This window comes from Condylura cristata, unplaced genomic scaffold, assembly GCF_000260355.1.
Source record: "Condylura cristata isolate star-nosed mole 26May11 unplaced genomic scaffold, ConCri1.0 scaffold00025, whole genome shotgun sequence".
In the NCBI taxonomy this organism is placed as follows: Eukaryota; Metazoa; Chordata; class Mammalia; order Eulipotyphla; family Talpidae; genus Condylura; species Condylura cristata.
This window is the reverse complement of record NW_004567126.1, coordinates 460,771-485,021: the sequence shown is the minus strand read 5'-3', so window position 1 is coordinate 485,021 and position 24,251 is coordinate 460,771. Positions and strand designations below refer to the sequence as shown.

The 24,251-nt window shown below is 49.3% G+C and overlaps 1 protein-coding gene across 2 annotated transcripts; it reads right to left on the bottom strand.

Annotated features, from left to right (window-relative positions):
• Window positions 1–3,625: 3,625 nt before the first annotated feature.
• Window positions 3,626–23,874, bottom strand: KANK2 (KN motif and ankyrin repeat domains 2). Of its 2 annotated transcripts, none has more exons than XM_012729849.1 (12): window positions 23,713–23,874; window positions 22,701–22,812; window positions 20,970–22,184; window positions 12,873–13,037; window positions 12,677–12,782; window positions 11,556–11,789; window positions 10,950–11,037; window positions 10,270–10,489; window positions 9,625–9,767; window positions 7,691–7,891; window positions 7,521–7,610; window positions 3,626–5,546 (listed from the first exon to the last, which is right to left on the bottom strand). In XM_012729849.1, the coding sequence occupies exons 2-12, from the start codon at window positions 22,735–22,737 to the stop codon at window positions 5,493–5,495; spliced, it is 2,553 nt and encodes an 850-aa protein (XP_012585303.1). In that variant the 5' UTR covers window positions 22,738–22,812; window positions 23,713–23,874; the 3' UTR covers window positions 3,626–5,492. The 2 variants fall into 2 exon arrangements, with proteins under 2 accessions (XP_012585303.1, XP_004689070.1); XM_004689013.2 differs by having other exon boundaries at window positions 12,677–12,779.
• Between the last annotated feature and the right edge of the window lie 377 nt (window positions 23,875–24,251).

The window sequence follows — 24,251 nt, the reverse complement described above, 5'->3', positions numbered from 1 at the left end:
AGCCCCAAAGGAGCATGGTCAGAGTTTATGGGAGGGTGAATATGTGGAGGTTTGGAGGAGAATGATGCTTTTCTGGAAAGGAACTGGAAGCTCCTCATCCTTTCCCTCTATAGTGTATCTTTACCACCTGACTGTTCTTGAGTTGTCTTTTGCAATAAATAGGCTTTCTAGTGAGTAGGCATGTTTCCTGAGCTCTTGAGAGGTTCTAGCAAATAAATTGAACCCGAATTCCAAGCCAGGAGCTTCTGATCTGTAGCCAGGTCATGAGAAGCACAGGTGAGAGCCTGGCCTTGTAACTGCTGTCTAGAGTGGAGAGTTGTCTTGGAAACCTGACTTCTCAACTTGTGGGAACTGAGCTGAATTCTTGGACACTCGCTGGAGTCAGAGTCATGGCCTCCGCCTGTTCATTCCACCCACTGGCACTGGGCCCACAAACCCAACATGTCATCTCATTTGTTCCCACAGAAGTATCAGTGTTGGGCTGGGGGCAGACTCCCTGCAGGCAGCACACATGGGGAGCAGATGTCACCCTCCCAGTGGCTGAGCATTTGATGCTGATATTGCTGTCACTATCCACTGTGGGACCTTTGGTAGCAGAAGCTCACCTCTGTGCTCAGAGTGGGTGGATTACATAACCATGCAGAGTGAAATGAAGAGGGGGTAAAATCTTGGATTTGGTTTCTGGCCCAGCAGTTTACCTATGACCTTGGCAAGTAACTAACCTTTGTAAGCCCTAGGCTAATGATAGCACTGTCTTATCAACTGGAGTAAGGTGTTTAAGAGGTAAACCAGGGGAGATTGCATAACCATAGCCTGATAAAATAAATGCTCCAGTTAAGAAAGGTCACCTCCCCTTTTCCAAGAACAAAGCAAGACCCACCTCACAGTCAATAGGATGGCTACCATTAAATTAAATAAAAAGGGGGTTGGTGAATATGTGGAGAAATTGGAACCCTTATGCACTGATGGAGGAATGTAGAATGATGTGGCTGCTAGGGAAAAACAGTATAGTGGTTCCCTGAAAATTAAAAATAGGGCCCTCCCTGGTGGTACAACGGGGTTAAAGCACAACATTATGAAGCTATCACAGCCATTGCATGAGTTCCATCTCTGGCCAGGGAGTGTGACCCACATGGCATGGCAGACCTCTCCTGGCCTGCCTGCTGCTCTCCTCAGTGGTGTATTTCAGTAGATCTGTCTGTTCTGCTCCCCAATTTGTCTCCGGTGAATCCTCTCACCCCCTGTACCTCTGGCCTGTACCCCAGCTCTTGTATGAACAACTAAATAAATCTTAAAAAAAAAAAAAAAGTAAAAATAGAACTATCATATGATACAGGGATTTCACTTCTCGGTATATGTCCCCAAAATTGAAAGCAGAGACTTGAAGTGACATCTATATGCCCAGCCATTTCTTACAATGGCCAAGATGATTGATAAAATATGGTTTATATATACATATAATCAATGTTAGGAGGAAACTCTGGGCCTCCTTGGTGACCAAGGGGTTAAGTCTCAGTGCTGCCCAGTGAGGGCCTACTTCCATGGACTGAGTTACTAACCCACATGTGGAGCAGCAGACCTCTCCTGTCTAACCCACTCTCCCATCAGCAGTGTATTTCAGTAGACCCGCCTATTCTGCTCCCCACTCTGTCTCTGGTGAATTCTTTTACCCCCCCCCTGCCCTTAGTTCTTCTATGCAAAAGTAACTTTATTTTTAAAAAAAGAGAAAATTCTGACACATGCTACAACATGGATGAATCTTGAGAACAGTAAGTGAAATAGGTTCATTACAAAAAGACATCACTGCATGTGGTCTTTAACCCACTGCGTCACCAGGGAGAGCCTGAAACTCTCTTTTTATTTAAAAGATTTGTTTTTTTACTCATACAGAACCAGGGTACAGGCCAGAGGTCCAGGGGCGATGAGAGGATTCACCAGAGACAGAGTGGGAAGCAGACCAGGCAGACTGTCGAAGTATGCTGCTAAGGGGAGCAGTGGACAAGACAGGAGAGGTCTGCTGTGAAATGTGGGTCACCTCCCTGACTGGGGGTTGAACTTGTGCTGAAGCAGCTTCAGCTAGCTTCATAGTGCTGTGCTTTAACCCACTGCACCATCAGGGAGGGCATTAAACAGTGTATCTTATGTATACTTTATTACAACTGAAATAAAAAAAACTAGGGCCTCCTTGGTGGAGAAGGGGTTAAGGACAGTGCTATCAGGCAATCAGTAGCCAGGCCAGTCAGGTAGCTGATCCACATGGCACAGTAGACCTCTTCTGTCTCACCTGCTGCTTCCTACTGTCTCTGGTGAATTCTCTCACCCCCCACCCCCAGCACCGCTTGTAGACATGAATAAATAAGCTAAATCTTAAAATAAAATAAAAATATACACTTTTTAAAAAGGCAGAACAAGAAATTGGGGTTGGGGTCTTAAGAATGTAACAAATTAACAAAATGGAAAATCAATTCTAGGCAATTGCTTGTGAGAAATAATATGTGTGTGTGTATATCTATGTATTTTTAAAAAGATTTATTACTTATGCATACAAGAACTGGGGTTCAGGCCAGAGGTGCAGGGGGTGAGAGGATTCACTAGATAGAGTGGGGAGCAGAACTGGCAGATTCTCAGAACACTGCTGAGGGGAGCAGCGGGCAGGACAGGAGAGGTCTGCTGCACCATGTGGGTCACCTTCCTGTCCAGGAATTGAACTCATGCTGCAGTGGCTGCTGAGAGTTTGATAGTGCTGAGATTTAATCTCTTGCACCACCAGGGAGGTCCTTAAATAATACATATTTTTAATTTCCCAAAGTTCTTTTCTTGCCTCACAAGTCACCCTGGAAACTGATAAGAGCAGTGGACCTTTTGTTCCAAACTATACAAAATTTCTGGGATTTCTAAAACCCCAGTTACTCACTTCTGCCTAGTTGAACAGCCCAGAGGATGGGAGAAGTCAGGAGAATGATGAGGGGTCATAGATCCTCTTGGGGGTAGGGAAGGCCCAGGGGGCTGCTGGAGGTTGGAGATTTCCACTTCCACTGGTGTTGGTGAAGTTGCTTGTGAAGAGTTACAAAGCTGTACACTTCTGTATGCAACTGGTACCTATAATGTGTGCATTATATCTTGGAAAAATCCAATCAAAGCTCAAAACAAAAGATTCTAAGACTCAACCTATTAGGAAAAGCTTTGACAGCAGATACTCCAAAGTGCTGACAGCTGGCATCTCTTTTTTTCTTTTTTTTTTAGATTTATTTATTTGTGCAGATAAGAACTGGGGTACAGGCCAGAGGTGTGGGTTGAGAAGATTCACCAGAGACAGAGTGGGGAGCAGAACAGGCAGACTGATTGAAATACACTGCTGAGAGGAGCAGTGGCCAAGACAGGAGAGGTCTGCTGCGCCATGTGGGCCAGCTCCCTGGCCAGGGATGGAACCTGTGCTGCAGTGGCTGTGGATCGTTCCATAATGTTGCACTTTAACCCCTGTGCCACCCAGGGGTTAAAGAGAGAGGCCCCCAAAGGGAGTATCTGTAGTATTTCTTTTACTTTTCTGCAGCTTTGAACATTATTCAAAATAAATCAGTTTTTTAAAAGAGATTTTCAAAGCTTAAAGAAGAGTGACCCCAGCATGTCGGCATTATCATAAGATAGCTTTATTAAATTCCTTTACCTTCTATAAATGATTACAAAAGAAATACTTCATTTAGTGTAATACTGTCTTAATGGATGTACCGTGGTTGGAAAGTGGAGTTAAAGGTCATGAATACAATGTGAGAAAAGAATGAAGACGAAAACAAGACCCTGCTGGGTATGGGAGAGGAGGAAACACAAGGATAAATATGAACTTATCTGGGGAGGGGAGTCACTGAGTTGCTTTTTCAGGTCTTAAAAGAAATGCGCACACTGCCTCGGGGCCAGGCTAGGGGCACACAGCTCTTGTACCGCTTCTCAGCCCTGCAGCTTTCTCCAGCAGTGGCCTCCACTCAGCTTGGATTTTCTTTTCTGTCCAATTCTCAACACACACACACACTTTCTCTCTCTCTCTTGTCTTTTTTGACCATCTGTATTCTTTTGTCTGAGGTACATCCCTTCAATCAAAACCATAGCAAGTCAAAGAACTCCATCCAGCCAAAATGACCACTTTGCTTTACAGAATGAAGTGAGCTCTCAGGGCTTAGTCTGTCCTGCTGGGTCTGGCTTCAGGTCTGGAAGCCCAGGAGAGCCCTGGGCAAGAAGTGGGGTGCATCTAGTGGCTGATGGCCAAGCCCCACCCCACCCCCCACAGGCACTTTTTGAAATGGAAATACACCCTTTTTTTTGTCCACAAAAGGAAGGAAGAGGAAAGAAAACTCAGTTGCGATTCTGGGACAGAACAGACCATGAAGGAAACTGCGTGTGTCTAGCGAGCCGTCTTCCAGCAGGCTCCGTTCCAGGTTGTTAAAAAAGGCAGCTGGCCCTTATTTGGTTTTCAGCAAAGCCCTGTCTCTTTAAGTTTGTGCTGGGGAGTCCGCGGGGGCAGCCAACTTTTAATCATGCACACATGGGTTTTTGGAGCTCACCCTGTGCTTTGCCAACAAGCACATGCCCTGTTTGCTTTGAGAAGAGAAATTCTGAAATCTGGGCTGGAAGAGGACGGCCTTGTTACCGGGGCCCTTAGCATAGGTACGTAGCAGCCACTTTGGGAACAAGATTAATTTCCTGTGTCTCGAGGTCTGAAGGATTTTCTAAGAAAATTACTATTTTTCCCATGTGGGGAGGGGGTGGATTTCTGGGTAGTTTCTCCATGTGAACTGCTCACACATCTTGGCTCATGCTTCTCAACTACTGGGTCCACCTGAATGTGGGCACCCCTGGCAAATGGCCAGTGAGGAGACAGAAGAAAAGGACTGAGCTTCCTGCCCTGGGTGACAAGGACAGAATCTGTTTTGTAAAGCGACCAGAGAAAATTCCTCCAAGAAAGCTGACTGGGGGACAGCACAAAACGCTATTATATATCAGACTATTAAATGCAGGGGTGAGGGAGGCTCTGAGCCCCTTGAGATGCCATCCATACGATTAACGTTCAGGATTAAAAGGATTAAAATGAAAATACGCAGCTCCACTGACTTCCAAATTAGGCAACAAACAACATGACTTCCCTCCTCCCCCCACAGTGATTCAAAATACAATATTTTCCCCTTTCACCCTCCTCCATCCATAATCTCCAGTTGATTGTTCTCAATGTTCTTCACAAACCCACGCCTCAGCGTCAGCCACTGGCGCCAATTTATACAAGAATTTTGCTTTGGTCTGTGCTGCGGCTGCTTTGAACTGGGGTACAGGGAAAACCCACTTTAGAAAAACCCACTGGAGTCTGGTTGCTGCTGAGGGCTCCCTCTGGACTTTGAGACTTGCCTTTTGGAGGCTTGGGCCATGGTGAGTATGAGTAGGGGTGGCCAGCAAGGAGATGAAGGGACCTTCGCTGGGGGCTAGATGGCCCCCCGGGAGACCCCTTACAGCTACTCTTCCGCGGAGGATGATGCAGGGCTTTCATCATCTGACATCGGGGCGAACTGAAACAAGAAGCAGAATTCCTTTCGTTTGGCATCTTTTCCAATGCCAGTGAGGCACCAACTTTGTTCACTGCCAGTAGCTGTGGTGAATGAGCAAAAGGCACAGTCCCTTGGCCTCAGAGAGGTGACGTTGCAGGGGAGACACCTTGGAGAAGCAGGGCTGCGTGCTGCAGATTGCCACAGGGATGCTGGATGAAGGGAACAAAGAGGAGTGCGGGGTCTGGGAGGGCTGTCTGAGCCAAAGATATTGAGGGGACAACTAGGGGGACAGATGGGAGCAGACAGAGGAACGGTGCCTACAGAGGCCCTGATGCAGCAGAGTGGGTGAGGGGAGAGGATGGAGGTGGGTGGGGAGGGTGGCTGGCGGGGCCTGCTGGGGTTTGGGAAGGACATTTTTGTCTCCAGTGAAGGAATCTCAGAGGGCTGTGAGCAGAGGAGGGATGTGCCTTGACTGTGTTCACAGTGAAGTCAGCCACGATGGGGCTAACAGACTGGAGGGGTCACTGAGGGTGGGAGCCAGGGGCTCAGGGTAGAGGCAATTGAGTGGTTGAAGTGGACGGTGATGGGGGACTGGAGTCTGTCCCACTGGAGTCCTTGGAGACAGGACTGCAGTAGAACATCAAGAGGCCCTATCACTCCCATCTTCTACTGAGTAAACCAACGTCCAGGTAACCCCTGGATGACCCTCAATACCACACCAGGTATCCTGACACTCTGGGGAGTGAAGCTGGAAAGTCTCAACTTCAATAAGAACGTAGGAGCCAGATGGGAGATGAGGACTGGCACCTTTTTTCTCCTGCACTGTTTGGGGAGTCACAATCTACCCTTGAACCCATGGGGTCAGGGCAAGGAAAAGGTGAGTGTGTGGCAGAGGGAGCAGCAATGTTTCTGTCTAAGATCTGGAGTCAGGCCATGGGGCCTTCATCCCTTCCTGGCTATGAAGCCCTGAACCAGGGATGTGACCTCTCTATGCTTTAGTTTCCTCATTTGAAAATGGAAGCTGTACAGGTATTTATGCAACCTAATGAGATTAATGTGGAGCATTCAAGAGACTATCCCTGGGAGTACTTAGCATACAGCCATCAGACTGGAAGGGCTTATCTCCTCCACCAGATAAGGCTACCAGTCTGGGGGCACCTGTGAGGAGTGTGTCCCTCTTCAGACAGGAAGGAACTGTCTCATCCATCACACACCAGTACATAGCATGTCTCAGTGCTATTCTACTATGTTTCCAGAGAATATTTTGCTAACAGGCATGTTTTTTCTAAGACCCAGCTTTCTGTAATCAAAGAAATGCTGAGTGAGACACAGGTTAGTTCTCTTTAAATATAGTGAGTCTCTCAGCCCTTTAATACAGTAGCATGCCTCAAGCAGAAGTCACATCCTCACCATGGCCCACAGGCCTTGATGGCTGAGCAGTGGCAATACCTCGCTGGCCCCATCCCCTCCCCGGGGTCCCGAGATCTCCTGCAGCATACAGGAGTGCTCCTGCCCCACGGCCATGGCTCTGGCTGCTCTTGCTGCTGGTGAGCCACAGTATTCGCTCCCTCCCTTCCTTAAGTGGTGACTCAAACATCATGCTTGGCTCAGGTCTAAAATAGTTTCCTGTTACTTGTCTCTTATCATTTGCTGGTTTTTATTTTTCCCCAGCCTTTACCATAATCTGCCTCTTGTGTCTCTTGTCCACCCTATAAAGACAGAAATATTTTTCTGTTTGATTCCTAGCAATGACCATAGGACTCAAAACAGAGCCTCTGTAAATACTTCTCGAAGGAGTGAGTGGTGGTTGAGAGATGTATTACTGGGTTCCAGTACTCTTATGTTAACCATGACCACAAAGACCTTCTGTGCCCCACTTCCTCATGGGGTACCATGAAGTTTCAACAAGCATGGGCTCCTACACCATCAGTTCTTCATAATCACTTACCCCACCAGGGCCTAAAAACTAGCTGCCCTGTCATGGTAGGGACTCACCGAGCACTTGATGTTCATGTGGGAGTACAGCATGGACGCAATCTCACTCTGCCCCGCGTCCAAGGCCACCATCAAAGCGGTGCTCCCGTCCTGCAAAGCATCCACTGCTATGACAACAGCCCTTGCAGCGCTCCCGCCCTGCCCTGAGAAGCACCTGGGTGGGGACTCACGCGGTCAGTGAGTGAGATGTTGCAACTGGGCACAGCAAGCAGCAGCCCTGTGATCTCCTTGTGCCCATGCTCGCAGGCACACATGAGCGCGGTGGAGCCGTCATCATCCTGTACATTAACGTCCGCCTCACAGGCCAGCAGCGCTTTGACCACGTCCACCCGCCCGTGGCTGACCGCCAGCATCAGGGCTGTCTGCCCTGCCTGGGCAGAGTAAAGAACAGGATTACAGATCACACAAGCCCCTGGCTGTGGGGCCTCTATGATTCCTGAACACTGATACAGGTGGCACCCCAACTTACTCTCTTCCACTTCTCAAATCATCCTTCCTACCACAGGCCATTGCACTTGCTAGTTCCCGCCCTCCTACCTCCTATCTTCCTTATCTCAAGTCTGTTTCAGGATCTTTCCCTCAGGATAGCCTATTTGTCTACCCACCCCCATGTCTACCTAGAGCGGGTTCCTAAGTCATAGGTGTAAACCTGTGTACAAATTTATCAAGCTAAGATTTAGACACTCTTCTGGATGTAGTAAACCTCACTAAAAATTAAATCAAGGGCCTCCCTGGTGGCACAAGGGGTTGAGTCTTAGCACAATGAAACACGAGTTCTATCCCGGGCCAGGTTGGTGACCCACAAGGCGTGGCAGACCTCTCCTGACCCGCCCACTGCTCCCCTCAGCAGTATACTTCATCAGTCTGCCTGTTCTGCTCCCCACTCTGTCTTTGGTGAATCCTTTCCCCTCCCACTTCTGGTCTGTACCCCAGTTCTTGTATGCATAAATAAATCTTAAGAAAAAAAAATGTAGCACTGATGTTCACCGCTGTGTGTGTGATAAGGCCATGCTCAGTGACACAAAGCACACGCTACAGCCATGCCACCTTCACGGGGCCACCTTCTGAGTGATACGCTGGTGGGTGATTTCATTGTTGTGGGCCTTCGACCACGTGCGGGCACTGTACAATCAGGATGCTTGCTAGGAATGCGGCCTGCAGGCCCACCATCCTCGACGTGGCCCGTCGCTGATTTAAACGTTGCTAAGTGACACACAACTGTATGTGATGCAGCAACTGGACACTATGGACTCAGAGGATGGACATTTCATACTTGTATGAAATACCCTGTACAGGTAAACCCATAGGGACAGAGAGCAGACTGGTGGCTGTCACGGGTGGAGGGATAGAGGGGGTAGGGGATGATTACTAATGGATACAGGTTCTTTTGATGTGGACATTCTGGAAATAGATGGAGATGATGGCTACACAATGTTGTGAATCTACAAAATGCTACGGACCTGGGTACTTGGAAAGGACTAATTTTACATAAACCTGTTGTCAATTTTTAAAAGTAAACCACTACAATTTTATTTTAAAATTAAAAATAATGAGAGCAGCATAATGAAACAACCAGGCTGTGGCGCACCATTGCTGCTCCCTGCTTTTCTTCAGCGAATTCAGGCTGTTGGAATGCCCTCCCCAACCTGCTGTCCCCACCAGGTCCTGGTTACCCTGCTTTCTGGACATCCTTCCATGCTCCTGTCAATTCCGCAGTCTCAGTGTCTGCTCCCCAACACACGCCCAAAGGGAGATTTCATACCAGAAAGCAGGCCCTGCTGTCTGTTGCCTCCTGAAATGCCACTGGGGGTTTCCTGCAGCCCCCAAGTCCAAACCCATCCCCAGCTCTAAAACTGCCTGCAATATTTGCCACTCCTGAAGCTCCTGGGTGGCTACTGATAACTGTGTGACCACCTGGGTTCAAATCCCCTCCTCTAGTTTGACTTTGAGGAAATAACTGCCTTGAGTTTGAGCCTCAATTTCCCCATCTTTGATGGGGGATGCTTCCCCTGGGTATGGAACAAGATAACATTAGGGCTTGGTGCACAGCCAGGACTTAGTAAATGGGAGGGACAGCCTGCTCTGTAATGTCGAGGGCCTGTACCTGGCTGGCTTTGGCATTGACATCTCCAAGTCGGAAGAGCTGCAGGACAGTCTCAATGTCATCCTGGGTTCTCAGGGTGGCCAGGGCGGTGAGCATGATGGGGCTGTAGCCAGCACGGTTCTGCTTGTCCACTTGGCAGACACCTGGGGGGAGGCAGGAGCAGGTGGACATGAGCTTCCAGCCTCACAGATGCCAGCAGATCTGCCACAAGGCCGGGCTGGGGGACAACCAAAGACCTGGCATCTCCTCCACCCTACCCCACTGACTTCCAGGCCGCCTTTCTCTTCCATTAGTCTAGGTGTGCTCTTATTCCTCCCTTTTCTGACTGTGAACCCCATTCTACTCTAGGGTCTTCATCTGTGGTCTCTATGAAATGAGGGGCTCCGAAAGGTGGAGACTGCCCCCTCCATCAGGCTGGGATCCCCTGACAATGGCACCCACATTTAGGGCCCACAGTTGGAGCTCTGGGAAATCTAACCCCATTAACCTGGGAAATCTAATTCCCTCAGACCAGTCTGCCTCCTCTCAGAATATGGACTGCCTCCTCCATCAGACTAGGAAGAGAGCAACGTCTTCTCCACCAGCCCACCAGCCCAGGGGCGACAGCTGGCAGCGTTGCTCAGGCCGTGGGTCTGCCGAGCTTACCACTGTCCAGTAGCTGCCGCACCACAGGGAAGTTGGCATGAGACACGGAGTAGTGCAGTGCTGTGTTGCCATTACTGTCGGCGATGTTGACCACGTAGTCCAGCAGCCGCACCGACATGGCCCTGAATGTGACGAGGTGGCGCCGCACGAGCTCAGGGTGGGCATCACTGCGGCAGGCCAGGCGCAGCCACTCCTGCAGCACTGTGGTGTAGGCCACTTTCTGGATGCAGGCCAGAAGGAGAGGGGTGTGAGTGGGCAATGGGCTGCCCCCTCCTAGACAAAGCCCCAAGAGGCAGAGTGGGCACCCCACTCCACAGGAGTCCCTTGGAGCAAAGTGCAGTATTCCCATAAAGGAAAACAGACATTGGACTCCCAGAGGGGGTGGGCATCTCCCTTCTGAGTATGGTCTTCAAAGACAAATTCAGACACCATCCAGGAAAGAGAGCAGACCCTTCCCGTAAGCCCCCCATGGAGCAAAATTCAAGGCCAGGTTCTCAGGCAGGTGATTATCTTCCAGCCTCTCTCCAAGGTCCATGATTTAAGTACTACCCACCCCCCAAACTCTTAGTTTGGATCCTGAGGTCTCCACGAAGCAGGCAAGGAGCATACTGTCGGTGAGGAGATGCCACTCTGAGGGTGGAGAGGGAGGGGTGCCCCCCAGGCCCAGGGCCCTTCCATACCAGCTCTCTCTCAGTAAGGGCGTTGGGATTGTCCAGATACTTTTCCAGGGACAGGCAGGCCGAGACGAGGTCAGGGCTTAGCTCCATCCTGCTGGGCAGACAAGTGGCAAGTTTATCACCTCAGCCTCCTGGGGGACCCGATTCCCCATATCCAAGGCATTCACCAGTCCTGCCAGGGTTCATCTGAATGGTAGAAACTCACATCTTTACATTGTACCCAAAGGGGCAGAGAGAAGAAAACACAAGACCCTAAGAGAAAGTGGATCCATAGGACACATTTATTCCAAGTGGCCTGAGAACATATTTTTCGCCAGGAACTAAAAGGGATATAAAAGGTGGACAGGCAGGACAAATGTCCTAGGTTAAGGTAGGTAGGTTAAGGAAAATGGCCTGGCATCTAAACCCTAACTCCCACAGCCCCACTTTCCCCCATTAAGCCCTTTATAGAAGACTCTAGAATTTCAGATGTCCTGAAAGAGAAAAGTATGTTTCCAACTCAGACTAAGGCGCATGACTGATAGGAGATTCCCTCAGAAGGTCTAAATGGTGGGAGTTGAGGCAGAAGTTCACACCCTTGCCTGAATGCCTTTTGCCCAGAAAACTGACCGGATCTCCTCCTCTGCATTCGATCCTGATGCTGCTTCAGCTGTGAACTTGGACTTTTGAGATCGCTGGCACTCCTGCTGGCTGGTCTTGGCCTCTGTTGTCCTGGAAGGCCTGAGCTGGGGGGCTTCAGCAACACTTGAAACCCTGTCTTCTGGCTCTGGGGCCTCATTCTCTGTGCTCTCATTGTCTGAGAAGTTCTCTGCTGTGCTGGAGTCCTCAGATGAGGACTCATATCTGGGAGGAAGGAATGTTTGGGCGAAGGGGATGGGAGGGGAATAGGCTCTGAGTACTTAGCCTCTTAAATGGGGATAATGGCATATGGACCTCACAGGCTGGAGGGATGTGGTTTACAGTGTCTGGACACAGTGAACACTATCTGCTTTGGGTGGAAGGCAAGTGAGGACACCGCTTTTCACCGTCTACATTTTGGTAACTCTTTCTGTGCCCCTTCATGGTTATTACTATTCAGTCTTATTCTACCATGAACAGGATTCACTAGTGCTTCTTGTGCCTTTAGACAAATTCTAAGCTTCTGGGTTTGACATTCAAGGTCCAAATTGTCCTTGACATTTGTTCCTCTTGTCTCTGGTTTCTTGTGTTACTCTGAACCTCCACCAGGAGAGTCTCCCCACCTCCAGTTTTCCCCCTGCTAGCTCCTGTGCATTATGAAGCTCATGTCCCCTCCTTCAGTGATGTCCCTGCGGTCATCAACACCTCCTCTGAGTCCTTCACTGCCTGAACACCTCCATCATTGCTCTTACCTCACTGTGTTGGGACCAGAACCACTCACTAGGGTCCATCACCCCACCAGGGTGGGAGCTCTGTCAGGCTGGGAAGCTGAGTCTGGCACCTTCGGAGGGGTCACAGAGTGGTCACAGCAAGGCTCTGGAGCCAGTTCCTCAAGCAGACCTGGGGTTGCTGTGTGAGCTCTGGCAAGGCACTCAGCCTCACTGTACCTCAGTTTCCTCATCTATCTGCTATTCTTTGCTAAATGAATGAACCTAAGTGAGGGGTTTAGAAGAGGGTCCTTGCTATGTTTTGGGGCACAAGTGCATTAAGAAACAATCAGGAGGGCCAATGTTAAGGAAAGGTGGGGAGCATGAGAAGAGGGCTTCTCTTACCCTCCATTGACCCCCACGAACTGGAGGCTCCTTCTACGGACTGTGGGGTCTGTGGGCTCTTCTTTCCTCTTCATGATGGACCGCACCCCTGTCTGTGGCTTGCCTGCTGGGAGGCATGGAGTCATTAGGGTCTCCCAAAGCCAGACCCCACACCCTAGCCTCTGGGTGCCCTTGCCCCTCAGCAGTCACCACTCACCTGTACCCCCTGTCACCTCCAACTCACACGAGGCTGCTTGCCTGGTGGGTTCCCTGTTGGTGGTGTCACTGGTGGGCAACTGGCCTACATTTTTTTCTGGCTGTGCCAACGAGGGTGCTGCAGACTCTGGGGGCAAAGACGACTCTGCTGGAGCCTGTGGGAAACCTGGAGGGATGCAAAAAGAGGCAGCTTCGGTGGGTAATAACAGAAAAATAGCTGCCTCTTGGCGGGGGCTGGGGGCATCACACACCCTGACTATGTGTTCCAAAGGCTAATTCTTACATTCCTCCATCAATCTCCTCAGCCCAAGACCACATCAGATTGTTACAAATGAGGAAACTGGGGCACGGAGGTTGCCACAGGTCACCCAGTGAGCGAGTAGCAGAATGGTTCCAACTGTGTGTCCTTAGCTGATCAGGGACAGGGAGAACCCTGTGACCAACCATTCCAGCTTGTGACACCCCTCCAATGTCAAAGCTTGTTTGGAAATGAGTAGTTGAAGGTCATGGTCACCGTGTCTCCCAGGAAAGAGCTGTGTGACCTCAGGCAAGTGACATAACCTTTCTATACCTCAGGAAAGTGGCATTTCCTACAGCCTGGTGGGTGTACAGACAAAGGCAGTAACTGGGGAAAAGGGCTGAGAACAATGTGTGCCCGTCCAGAGAGCTCAAGGAGCATCTGTTAATTCAAGAAAATTGGCAATCTATATTTAAATGAGACAATATTCTGACTTTTTAAAACAAAAACAAGACATTTAACAAAAGGGCTATGTCGTGCATATTATTTTGTATCCGGCTTCCTTTACTTAACATTAAGCAGCTGTTGCTTTAATAATCAGGAAAAAGAAACAATTAGAGCTAATGGAAAATGAATATGACAGCCCCACCCGGGCAGAGCTTCAGATTTGGAAGGATGAAAAAGTTCTGGGGGTGATAGGTGAACGGAGTATGGATGTGCCTGTGTCCCTGAACCTGACGCTGAAACGTGGTGAAATGGTAAACTTTCTGTTATGCACATTTCAACACCGTTGAGGGGGGAAACCCCACCCAGTCTGGTCTGAGGACAAAGGTGACATCCTGGTACCAGGCTCTGAGTTGCCCACTGCCCACTGTGGTTGGTGGAGGGCCTGGAGCCAGGCACAGAAAGTCCAGCACTACTGTGAGTGGCTGCCCATGCCTGGTAAAGCACTCAGACCCCTCCAGGCCACATGTGGCTTTTGTGTCACCACCTCCCCAGGAAGTCCCCTTCCTGCCACTGGCCACAGGTTCTGAAAACCAATTATTTTAAATTCCTTGTAATGATTAAATTATTTTTTGAAATGCACAGCAACTGCCTCAAGTCCATAGGCCACACTCAACTTTAGTGAACAGGGAGTAAATACCCAGTGCAGGCAAAGAGCCTAGAATAAGTGAGACACTTGGCCATAAACTAGTCTGACGGCACACCGGTACAGCATGGAGACAGCTTGAGTTCCCCTGGGGAACCAAGAGCAAATGCTGGGGTTCTGTGCAAATCTCCTGTTTTGTTTGTTTTTAAAAACACCTTGTCAATAAATTCATCAAACCAACCAACCAGCAAACACCAATCCTGTGTGACCCAGTGGAACTAACTTGTCAGGAGGCATCTTCATGTCCATCCCAAAGGCAGAGACCTGGATTTGCAAACCTGGGAGGAATCCTAGGTTTCAGCATCAATAACAAGCAAACAAACAATGCAATTTCTCCCCCACTAAAAAAACAACAATAAAATCTTGGAGGAAAAGCATCCAGGAGGTTGAACAAATCAGGTAAAGCAACACTGCACTAATATGGCATTTATAAAAGGACAAAAGCAGCCTGGTTCCACTTAAATGAGGTTCCCAGAGGAGCCTGAAATGGAATGGTGGCTGCCAGGGACTGGAGACAGGGTGGGGGGTTGGTGTTGACGGAGAGAGCTTCAGCCGGGGAAGATGAGAGTGCTGGGGATGGCTGCACAGCAATAGGAATGTGCTTAATGCCACTGAGCTAGAATTAAAATGGCCACTATGGTTAAGTTTGCCATTGTATGTATTTTTTTTTTTTAAGATTTTATTTTATTTGTGCATACAGAACTGGGATACAGGCCAGACATGTGGAGGGTGAGAGAATTCACCAGAGACAGAGTGGAGTGCAGAACAGGCAGATCAACGAAATACACTGCTGAGGGGAGCAGCGGGCGGGTCAGGAGAGGTCTGCTACGCTATGTGGTCACCTCCGGGGCAGGCGGGAATTGAACTCATGAGGAAGCGGCTTTAGATTCTCAGTGCTGTGCTTTAACCCGCTGCACCACCAGGGAGGGCCGCCATTGTATGTATTTTATCACAATTTAAAAAAAAGAAATAAAATGCAGTAACACTGAGACCCATTGCCACTGAAGGGAAGAGCAGGCCTTGCTCTAAAGGCTTATATGTCCCCTCCTAGACTGAGGAGTTTAAGGTTAAACACTGAAATGCTAAAATAGCAGTAATAATAATAACAACATTTATTATTGATATTCCACTGGGAAATGGGATAAACAGATAGCAAAACTGAAGTCCATTAAGAGCTAAGACAGGCCTTCCCTGGTGGTACAATGGGTTAAAGGGCAGCACTGTGAAGCTATCTGTAGCCACTACAGCAGGAGTTCAATCCCCAGCCAGGGGGGTGATCCACATGGCACAGCAGACCTCTCCTGTCTGGCCCACTGCTCCCCTCAGCAGTGTATTTCAGTTGACCGGCCTGTTCTGCTCCTTACTCTGGCTCTGGTGAATCCACTTACCGGCCCCACACTTCTGGCCTGTATCCCTGTTCTTCTATACATAAATAAGTCAATCTTAAAAAAAAAAAAAAAAAAAATCTAAGACAATTTCACAGAAAAGGGCAGAGCTGGCCTACAAGACAGTAGAACATATTCCACGGTCATGACCATCGCAACTGTGGGGCACTACTTCAGGAAGAAATGGGCCAAAGAAATGGAGAAGGCCCTGGGAAGGGGACTTCCACAAATTAGTGGTGAAGAGTGGGCTCTGTGGGGTGTATTGGGAAAAGCAGCTTACTTGACCTAACAAAAATCAAGTTGGACCCCTACCTCATGCCTTACTGCACAAAATAAACTGGGAAGGATTAATGCGAAAGTACCCCTCTATAGGCTCAAGGAAGGAAGCAGGGGTAGTGGGAGACTGGAGGCTGCAAAAAAAAAATAAGCCAGCTCAGAGACAGGACAGATGGGTGGTGTCAGAAGTTGGGGTGGGGAAAATGGGTAATGGGAACCCAAAGGTGCAAATTTCCAGTTATAAGAGAAATAAATCCTAGAATGTATTGGTTGAAAGATTTTAAGATGGTACATCATAATCATGTAATATACAGAATACTGACCATAGTTAGGAAAACTGTACTATATATTTGAAGGTTGCCAAGGGATACCTTAAAAGTTCTCATCCCAAGAAAAATAACTTTGCAAGCAGCTGTGAGGGGATAGATGCTAATGAGACTGATCAGTACCAAAATGTGCTGAGCCATCATGCAGGGCTCTTGAAACCAAGGCAGTCTTCCATGTCAGTTATATCACAACAAAACCTGAAATCAAATTTTTTAAAAAGAAGAAAACTATGTCCGACATGAAGATTCCTATCTGATTAAAGCAAAAATGCTGGATCAAGAAGATGTGGTACATACATATACAATGGAATATTACTCAGCAATCAAAAAAGATAAACTCATGTCATTCACAGAAACATGGATGGAGCTAAAAGGGACCATGTTCAGTGAAACAAGTCAGAAAGAATAAGAAAAATACCAGATGGTTTCGTTCTTAGGAGGAGTGTAGAGGATCTAAATAAGGGATCAGGGGGAAAAAGTAATTATAATAAAGTAAATGTCAAAATCAATAGGCAACTATAAACCAGTAGGGAAGAGGGGAGTAGGATCAAAATGGGTGGGAATAGTACAAGGGACTGTGGTGATGGTGTACAGGTGCACTGGTGGTGGGAATTTCATATATTGCACAAAAATGAAAAACGATGTAAAAATATATATAAAATTAAAAAATTACAAAAAAAGGCCTCAATGTTGATCATTTGAAGATTAGAACAGGGAGAAAATACTCACAATGCCAAAAATGGGCAAGAAGTTATCTTCTAGGACCGGAGTCAGCACATTTTTTCTGTTAAGTGTCAGATAATAAATAATTTTGACTATGTGGACCATAAGAGCTCAAATCACAAATAGCAACAAAGTAGCCATACATAGCAAGGAAGCTAATGGGCATGGCTGTATTCTAGAAAAATGTGAATTTCCTGTAATTTTGCACATGTCACACAATTTTTTTCTTATATTGTTCAACTGTGTAAAAACAGAAAGAAAACATTCTTAAATGAGGACCATACAAAAACAGGCAGCAGCCTGGAATTGGCCCACAGGCTATCATTTGTCAGTCCATTTCTGGAACTTGAAAAAATGGACAAAAGACTAACAAAAGCAATATACAGGGGAGTCTTTTCAACATACAAAGTGGTGACCAAGCTCACAGAAATCAAGGAAATGCAAATAAAAACAAGGGGATTGCATTTTAGACCAGTGTCAAATGGGTAAAAAATTAAGAGATAAAACTGTATGTGGGTGGGATGTGGAGACCTTAGACCTAAGTAAGATGAGGTCAGGGAGGTTTTTCAGCGAGGACCAGACAGAACTTAGGGCGAAAGTGTGTTCTGGTGACCCCTCCTGGAAGGGACAGGTAAGGATGCCCATAGCACTGTAGACGGCAGCCAGGAGCTGGAAATAACCCAGCTGCCAGCCATGGGTGAGGGGTGGGGGTGGGTTAAGAGAAATGAACTCATACCTAGGGCAGCTGCTAAAAGTTATAAACCAGATTTATAAACATCAACGTGGAGAGTTTGAAAATAGCATGTAGCAAGGAAAAAATAAAAAACAGAACGCAATTTTGTTTTTCTAAAACACAATACCATTTTAGGAAATTAAACACACACAGGGCATATTTTTCAAAGACGATCAAATATCTAAGCAGGCATCTGGAAGGTGGATTGCGAGGAATGGTGCTACATGGGGTGGGGTGTGTATTAACGGCATGGAACAGAGTTCGGCAAACATGGCCTGTGGGCTCTATTTTTACCTTTTTTTTTTTTTTTACATTTTAAAATGGTTTGTCAAAACCATTTTTAGTTTTGTCAAAAATAAAAGAAGTGTTCTATTTGGGACACGTGAAAATTACATGAAATCAAAATTTCAGTGTCCATGCAAAGTTTTGTTGGCACACGGCCACACTTGTGTGAATTTAAACGTGAGAAGGGTATCAGATAATGCCTGATGGAAGCAAGGGTTGTTTAACTGCTTTTGAAAATAAAACGGTAAATTCCATCAGTTTTGTGCTGCTAGTCTTAAAACTACTCATTCTTTTCTGCATTAGAAAATTCGGAAGGAAAGAGATAAAAGTGTTGATAGCAGCTGGCAGTGCTGGGCTCATGGGGTTTTTATTTTTTGTTCTAGATTTTCCAGTACTTTCCAAACCTACAAAGAATGCGAATTGCTTTCATAGGAATGTATTTTGAACAAGAGTAGAGGAAATTTCAAAGTCTTGGTGAGACCTCACGGCATGCGCACCTGGCTGTCACTTTTCTGGGTCACTTCTCTGTGGTACCTTTATCTAGGGCCCTTACATGGTGGGGTCCCCAGGCCTCTGGCTGGCCCCACCTACCTTTGCTAGTCTGAGGGGGGAGGTGACCTCCCACCCTGGCCCCCCTGGGCTGTGGTAAGTGAATTCTAATTCAGGGTGGTTGGGCTCCTCTTACATTCTCCTCTAGTGCGCTCTCCCTGACCTCCCCATTGGCAGACAGGCCAAAGTGAATACGTGATCCAAACATTTGTCAAGTTTTTGTCCCATCTCATTCTATTTCCATGCTGCTCATCCCAGGTCTGTGAGCCCTGGGGACACACACCTGATGCACAGAAGCCACTTACTCTCAATTCTTTTACCTTGAACTATTCCAGTTCAAAATCATTAAGACTCTTCTCACATTAGGAACTTTGCCCCTGCTGTGTGACCCTCCTCTTAGATTCTCCTTACCACCTCTTTACCTTTACCTGAGTTGCAGGTCGAGCTGCTTCTTTCCTTAGTGGCTCAAAAAAACCATCACTTAATGCTTACTATCTAATGTGTGCAGACGCTACTCTGGACAAGACACAAGCTGACACACTGAGCCTCACTGATCTAATGGCATTGGTTGCTGGGTTCCCTGATATGCAAAGAGGCACAGGAAGGTTAAATAACTTGCTCAAGGCACAGAGGTAGGGAGCAGGGAAACCAGAATTGGAACCCAGGTGACCTCCCCATTCACCCCATGCCTGTTTTATTAGCTTCAGGCATGTAGTCTCTGAGATGCTATTTCTTCATCTGTTTATGAGACTGTTTATTTTGGGGGCTTTTGTCTGTCTTGTTCACTTCTGTGTCCCCAGTTCCTACGTCTGGCACAGAGCAGAAACGTTGCTGAGTGAGAAAGTATGAAATGAGTTAGTGCACCCCAGCACCATCCAAGACTGGGTTGTCTGTAGCAAAAAGGGGTTAAGTGACACACACAGGAAGAACTTTCAGGACCTTGTGTGGCCTGCAGGCAAGAGGCCCCGCGACTGCCCTTGGAGGCATGTCTGGAATGGAGGCTGCCTCTCAGTGATCCCAGCATTGGGCTGGGTGGCGCCCCTGGCAGGGGGCCAGAGTCACAGGACTGGGTGTTTGGGATGGATGCAGAACAGGGGTGGTGCCCAGAGCTGGCCAGGAACAACATGGTGGAAGCAAAAAGACAGTTGGGTGCCAGCCCTCCCACTTGTACCTTCAAGTCCCTTGGTCACTTGACCAGATTTTTCAGTACTTTCCCAACCTGGACCCACCTTTGGGTCCTATTGCAAGTTCAGGCTGAGCTGGATTTCCATTGTGCCTTGGCCATTCCTAGTGTATGACCCAGAGCACTGGAAACTTCTCCCTCAGACTCAGTTTCCCTAACCAAAAACTTGGAAATAATCACCAAAAGCAGTAAAAAGCACTGACTGAGGCTTACTGTGTGCACTAAGAGTCCTAAAGGTGGAGACCAACATTACACCACTTCATAGAGAGGGAAGCTGAGGCCCAGAGAAATGAAGTCATTCACCCAGGGAAACACAGCACTAGAAGTAGTTTGAACCCAGGTCACCTGGCTGCACAGCCAACCTTCAGGTCCTCTGTGGGTGAGACAATTAGCACAAGATCTGATACCAGAATGGTATTCATTTGCTAAAGAACAGCTGTGATAATTATTATTATGAATCATTCTGGTAGCTTCTCCCAGGGGCCTGAGGGCAGTGGGGGTGGGCAGCAGCTGCCATTCTTTACACCCCACATCCCCTTTCTTAGGATGAGGACTCAGCACTTCCTGTATGCTGCACACACCCCCCCTTCCTCCCTCAAAGATCATAGGACTTGGGTGGGGCCCCCTTGCAGGCAGGATCCAGGACCAGGCAGGGCAGGACATAATGACTGACTCAGTGATGGGCATGTGACCCAGTCAGTGAGGGTCACCACAGGATTTTTATTGATATTATTTGGGCTGGAATGCGCTTTCCAGTGAGCTGCAGGAAGAGAGGCTGGAGTAGTGAGGCTACCTTCACCTGCCTGAGAGAGAAGCCTCAAGCTAAAGAATGAGTTAGATTCTTGTTGATACTAGAGCACCTGAGTCCAGCTATGCCTGAAGCTATAATTATTTGAACAACACATTTCCTTTTTGTAGCCTAAACTCATCTGAGATAAGTTCCAGCCACTTACTGAATAAGTGAGCAGGGTTTTTCTTGACAGCAAACTGACAACTTTGGGGACCCTCCTCCAATTACCTCAGTTTTCTGGGCACTTAACATGTGTTAGACATAAGGCCATATACCAAATTAGTCTGCAAGGCCCCAAGAGCAGCAAGTTGGTGACATAACTGATCCTTTTTACAGAAGAAGAAACAGAGGCTCTGAGGACAGGAGTGGGCTGCCTGGTGGAAGGTCAGGGATGGTGCTAAGCACTAGCATCTCAAGGAAGAAGACCCTTCACTGCCCTCCCCTGCCTGCCAGAGCTCACCTGTTGCTGCACTGCAGCCACGCTCTGTGATACTGATCTTCTTTACCAGGTGAACGTTGCTGGTGGACGCGGTGGATGTCGGGAATGCTGTCTCCACTACTTCATGGCTTCGGAACACAGCTGGGCTCTCGGCCTCTCCTGATGTTGCTAGCGCCCGCAGCCCTGCCCCGTAGGGCTCCAGATTCTGGGCCCGCTGTGCGGGGGCCCCAGCGGCTGTGCTGGCTGCCACTTCTACCTCTCTTAGCCCCTCTACCACCCGGAGGGTGTCCACTCGGATTGGGCCATCTGGCGGTGGCCAGGCCTGGGGTTGTAGACTGGCCTGTCGGGCCTGAGCTGCCTGCAGCTCCTGGAGTGCTTTCTTGAGTTGGGTCTCCAGCACGGCAACCTTGGCAGCAAGAGCTGCCTCTCCATCAGGCATGCCCAAGTCCCGCTCACGGACCCAGGTGCCCACACTCCGGGTCTCAAGTGTCATTGGGTCCTCAGGGGGTTCCGGGAGGTCCAGGCAGAGCTCATTGCGGCCCCTGGCCCCAGAGGGATGACCCAGAAATTTTTGGCTCTTGAGCTGTACAGTGAGCTGCCTCTTTTCTTCCTGCAGCACTGACAGCTTCACCTGGAGCACGGGGATCAGCTTCACCTGCTCCTCTAGCTGCCGAAGCTTCCGTAGGGCACCTGCCATCTGCTCCCGAACGTGGGCCAGGTGCCCGGCACTGGGTGGCACTGGTGTGGACAATCCCGAACCCCGTGGTGTTGGAGGAGGCAGCCCCACACCCACCAATGAGCTCGTCGAGCCGGCTGCACTGGGGGTCAGGGACCCCAGGCTGGCGGGTGTGGCTGCCTGGTCCTCCAGGCGACGACGAGCATCCAGCAGTGTGCGCTCCACACGGGGGTTGAAGCCACCACCACGGGTCTCCAGGGCACCATACTGAGGGTAGAAGCCACGGCCGCAGTAGGAGTAGGCAGAGTGGCGGCTGTCCCCACTGGCATTGGAGCACAGAGACTCAGTGGACGTCCACCAGGAGCCTGGACCTCGGGGCAGTGAGCCCAGGCGCGGGCGACGCTGCACAGCCACACGCCGCAGTGTATGGCCCTTCTCGATGTCATCCACATACTTGAGAAAGTCCAGGTCGAGGCGGTAGCCATAGGGCGTCTCCACAGAGTAGGGAGGGTCATGCTCTTTTGCAGGGAAGGCAGGTGGGGAGGCTGGACCAGGGGTCCCTGGGGGTGGGAGAAATACCAGAACCTCTGAACACTGAATACCAGAACCCCTGTTCTTTGGGACCATGACAGATGCCCCCAAGAGCCAAGGTTTGTTTGCTCAAGGGATGGGAGCCCACTGGGTGCTCAACTGGCAGTCTTAGTCCTGGGCCAGGGCCCTATCACCTCGGACCCTCCCAGAACAGGGTTGTGCCTCCTCTCAAATTCCCCTAGGACAAGGCTTTGTCTCCCAGCTCAGAACAATCCACTTCCCCAAATATTATCCCATCCCCTCCACCACCACAAAGGCTCAGAGCAGGGTACTATCTCTCCTTTTAGATTCTCCAGGAAATAATCATGTTATCCCTGCTCAGGGCTGTGCCCCACCCCCACCACCCCCAGATAGGGCCATAGCCCCCACCCCAGACCCCAAAGTAGGGTCCAGTCTTCTCCCCCAGCCCTAACAGGACTGGGCTGAAACCCTCTCACCCCCTCCAGACCACAGGGCAGCACCCTCTTCCCCTTGAGACCCCTGACCTGGGAAGGGGGCTGGCACATGTAGAACTTGGGCCATCCTCTGGTCTGCAGATACTCCTCAAGAATCACTTGGGGGCTCAGAGTCAGACTCTGCAGCACAGGCAAGACTTATCTGGGGAGAAGAGGGGGATGGAGACCTGAGTTAGGAAACTGGCCACCCCTCTTGCACAGCTGTCCCACTCCCAGCTTCCTCCTGCCTGGGTCCAGGATACTCTCATAGACGCTCAGGGGCCTGCTGCAGAAAGGGGCGGGGGTGGGGGGGGCCCCTCGGCCTAGAACAAAGAAACCAAACCTCACAGTCTGCCCGCACATCTGTCCAGTGCCTGGACAGGCTCCAGCTGTTCCCACAACCCTGCCTCCACAAGGCCCCAGGGCTGGGGTGGGGGGCAAGCTAGACAGACCTCACCCTTCCTGCAATCCATCCCTTCCCTTTGGCCCAGGGGCTGGCTACAGGGTCAGATGGGGGCTGAGGTGTCTAAAGAGGGGGCTGGGCCACAAAAGGGGAGACAGTCTTCCTGCAAATATCTGAGGAGACAGAGACACAGGGTTACAAAAAGTGATAACATTCAGGGGAGAGTGGGGGAGCTAGGGAAAGCTGGGGAAGAGGCAGTGAAGAGTAAAGCCTTTCCCCTTTTTGGAAACAATTTTCTCTAAAAATAAACAGTTTCACTGCTGGGCTACATGAGAACTTCCTGTCCCCCCACCCCCAGGACACGTCCGGCTTGGGGGTGCAGCAGGGATAGAAGGCAGGGGCGGTGGCCTGGGAAGTCATGGGGGTGGAGGGAGGAAGTATGAGGGGGTGCCTGGAGGCTGCAAAGGGGAGAGACAATCAGGGTCTCTCACTAGCCCCCCTCAGCCCTAGATTCCTGCCAAGGCTCTTTTGTCCCTAGTACTTTGCCTCAGCTTGGTTAGTCCTTTCTGTTGTCCGACCTCCTGCTGCCCTGCTGCAGCCTACCCCAACAATAGGAAAGACTCTTCTCAGCTTGTGGGTGCCAGGAAAGCAGGCAGGTACCTGGGAGGATGGACCAGGTGGGAACCTGCTGGACATGAAGGCAGGACAGGGACTCCTGGCCAGCTGTGCTCTTCCTAGTCCCCAAGTCTCATGTGTCTCTTCCTTAGTCTCTCTGCATCTCTCCAGGTTTCTGTCTCTGTGTGTCTCTCCACTTCTCTCTCCCTGTCTCTCCACGTCTCTGTCCTCACTTCTGTTTCTCGATACCTGAAACACATGGTCACAATTACAGGAAATTTGGTTATCCATGTGCCTGAAGGCTCACCCCCTGTACAACAGGTTGGTGACTAAACTTTTTTCAGAGGACCAAAGAGTGGAGGCAGGGAGTATGACTGAAATACAGCAATTATTTGATTTTTAAGGCTACCATAACTGATGGGGCAGGGGAGGTCACAGAAACTGGGCGAACAAAGAATGGAACAGCGAGGTGCCCAGAATTACTGGAGGAGGAAGTGGCTGGGTCTGGATTTTAACTAAGCCTGGCAGATTCCCCCACTCCACATCCCTCTACCCATTTCCCAGACAGAAATACTGAGGTCTGG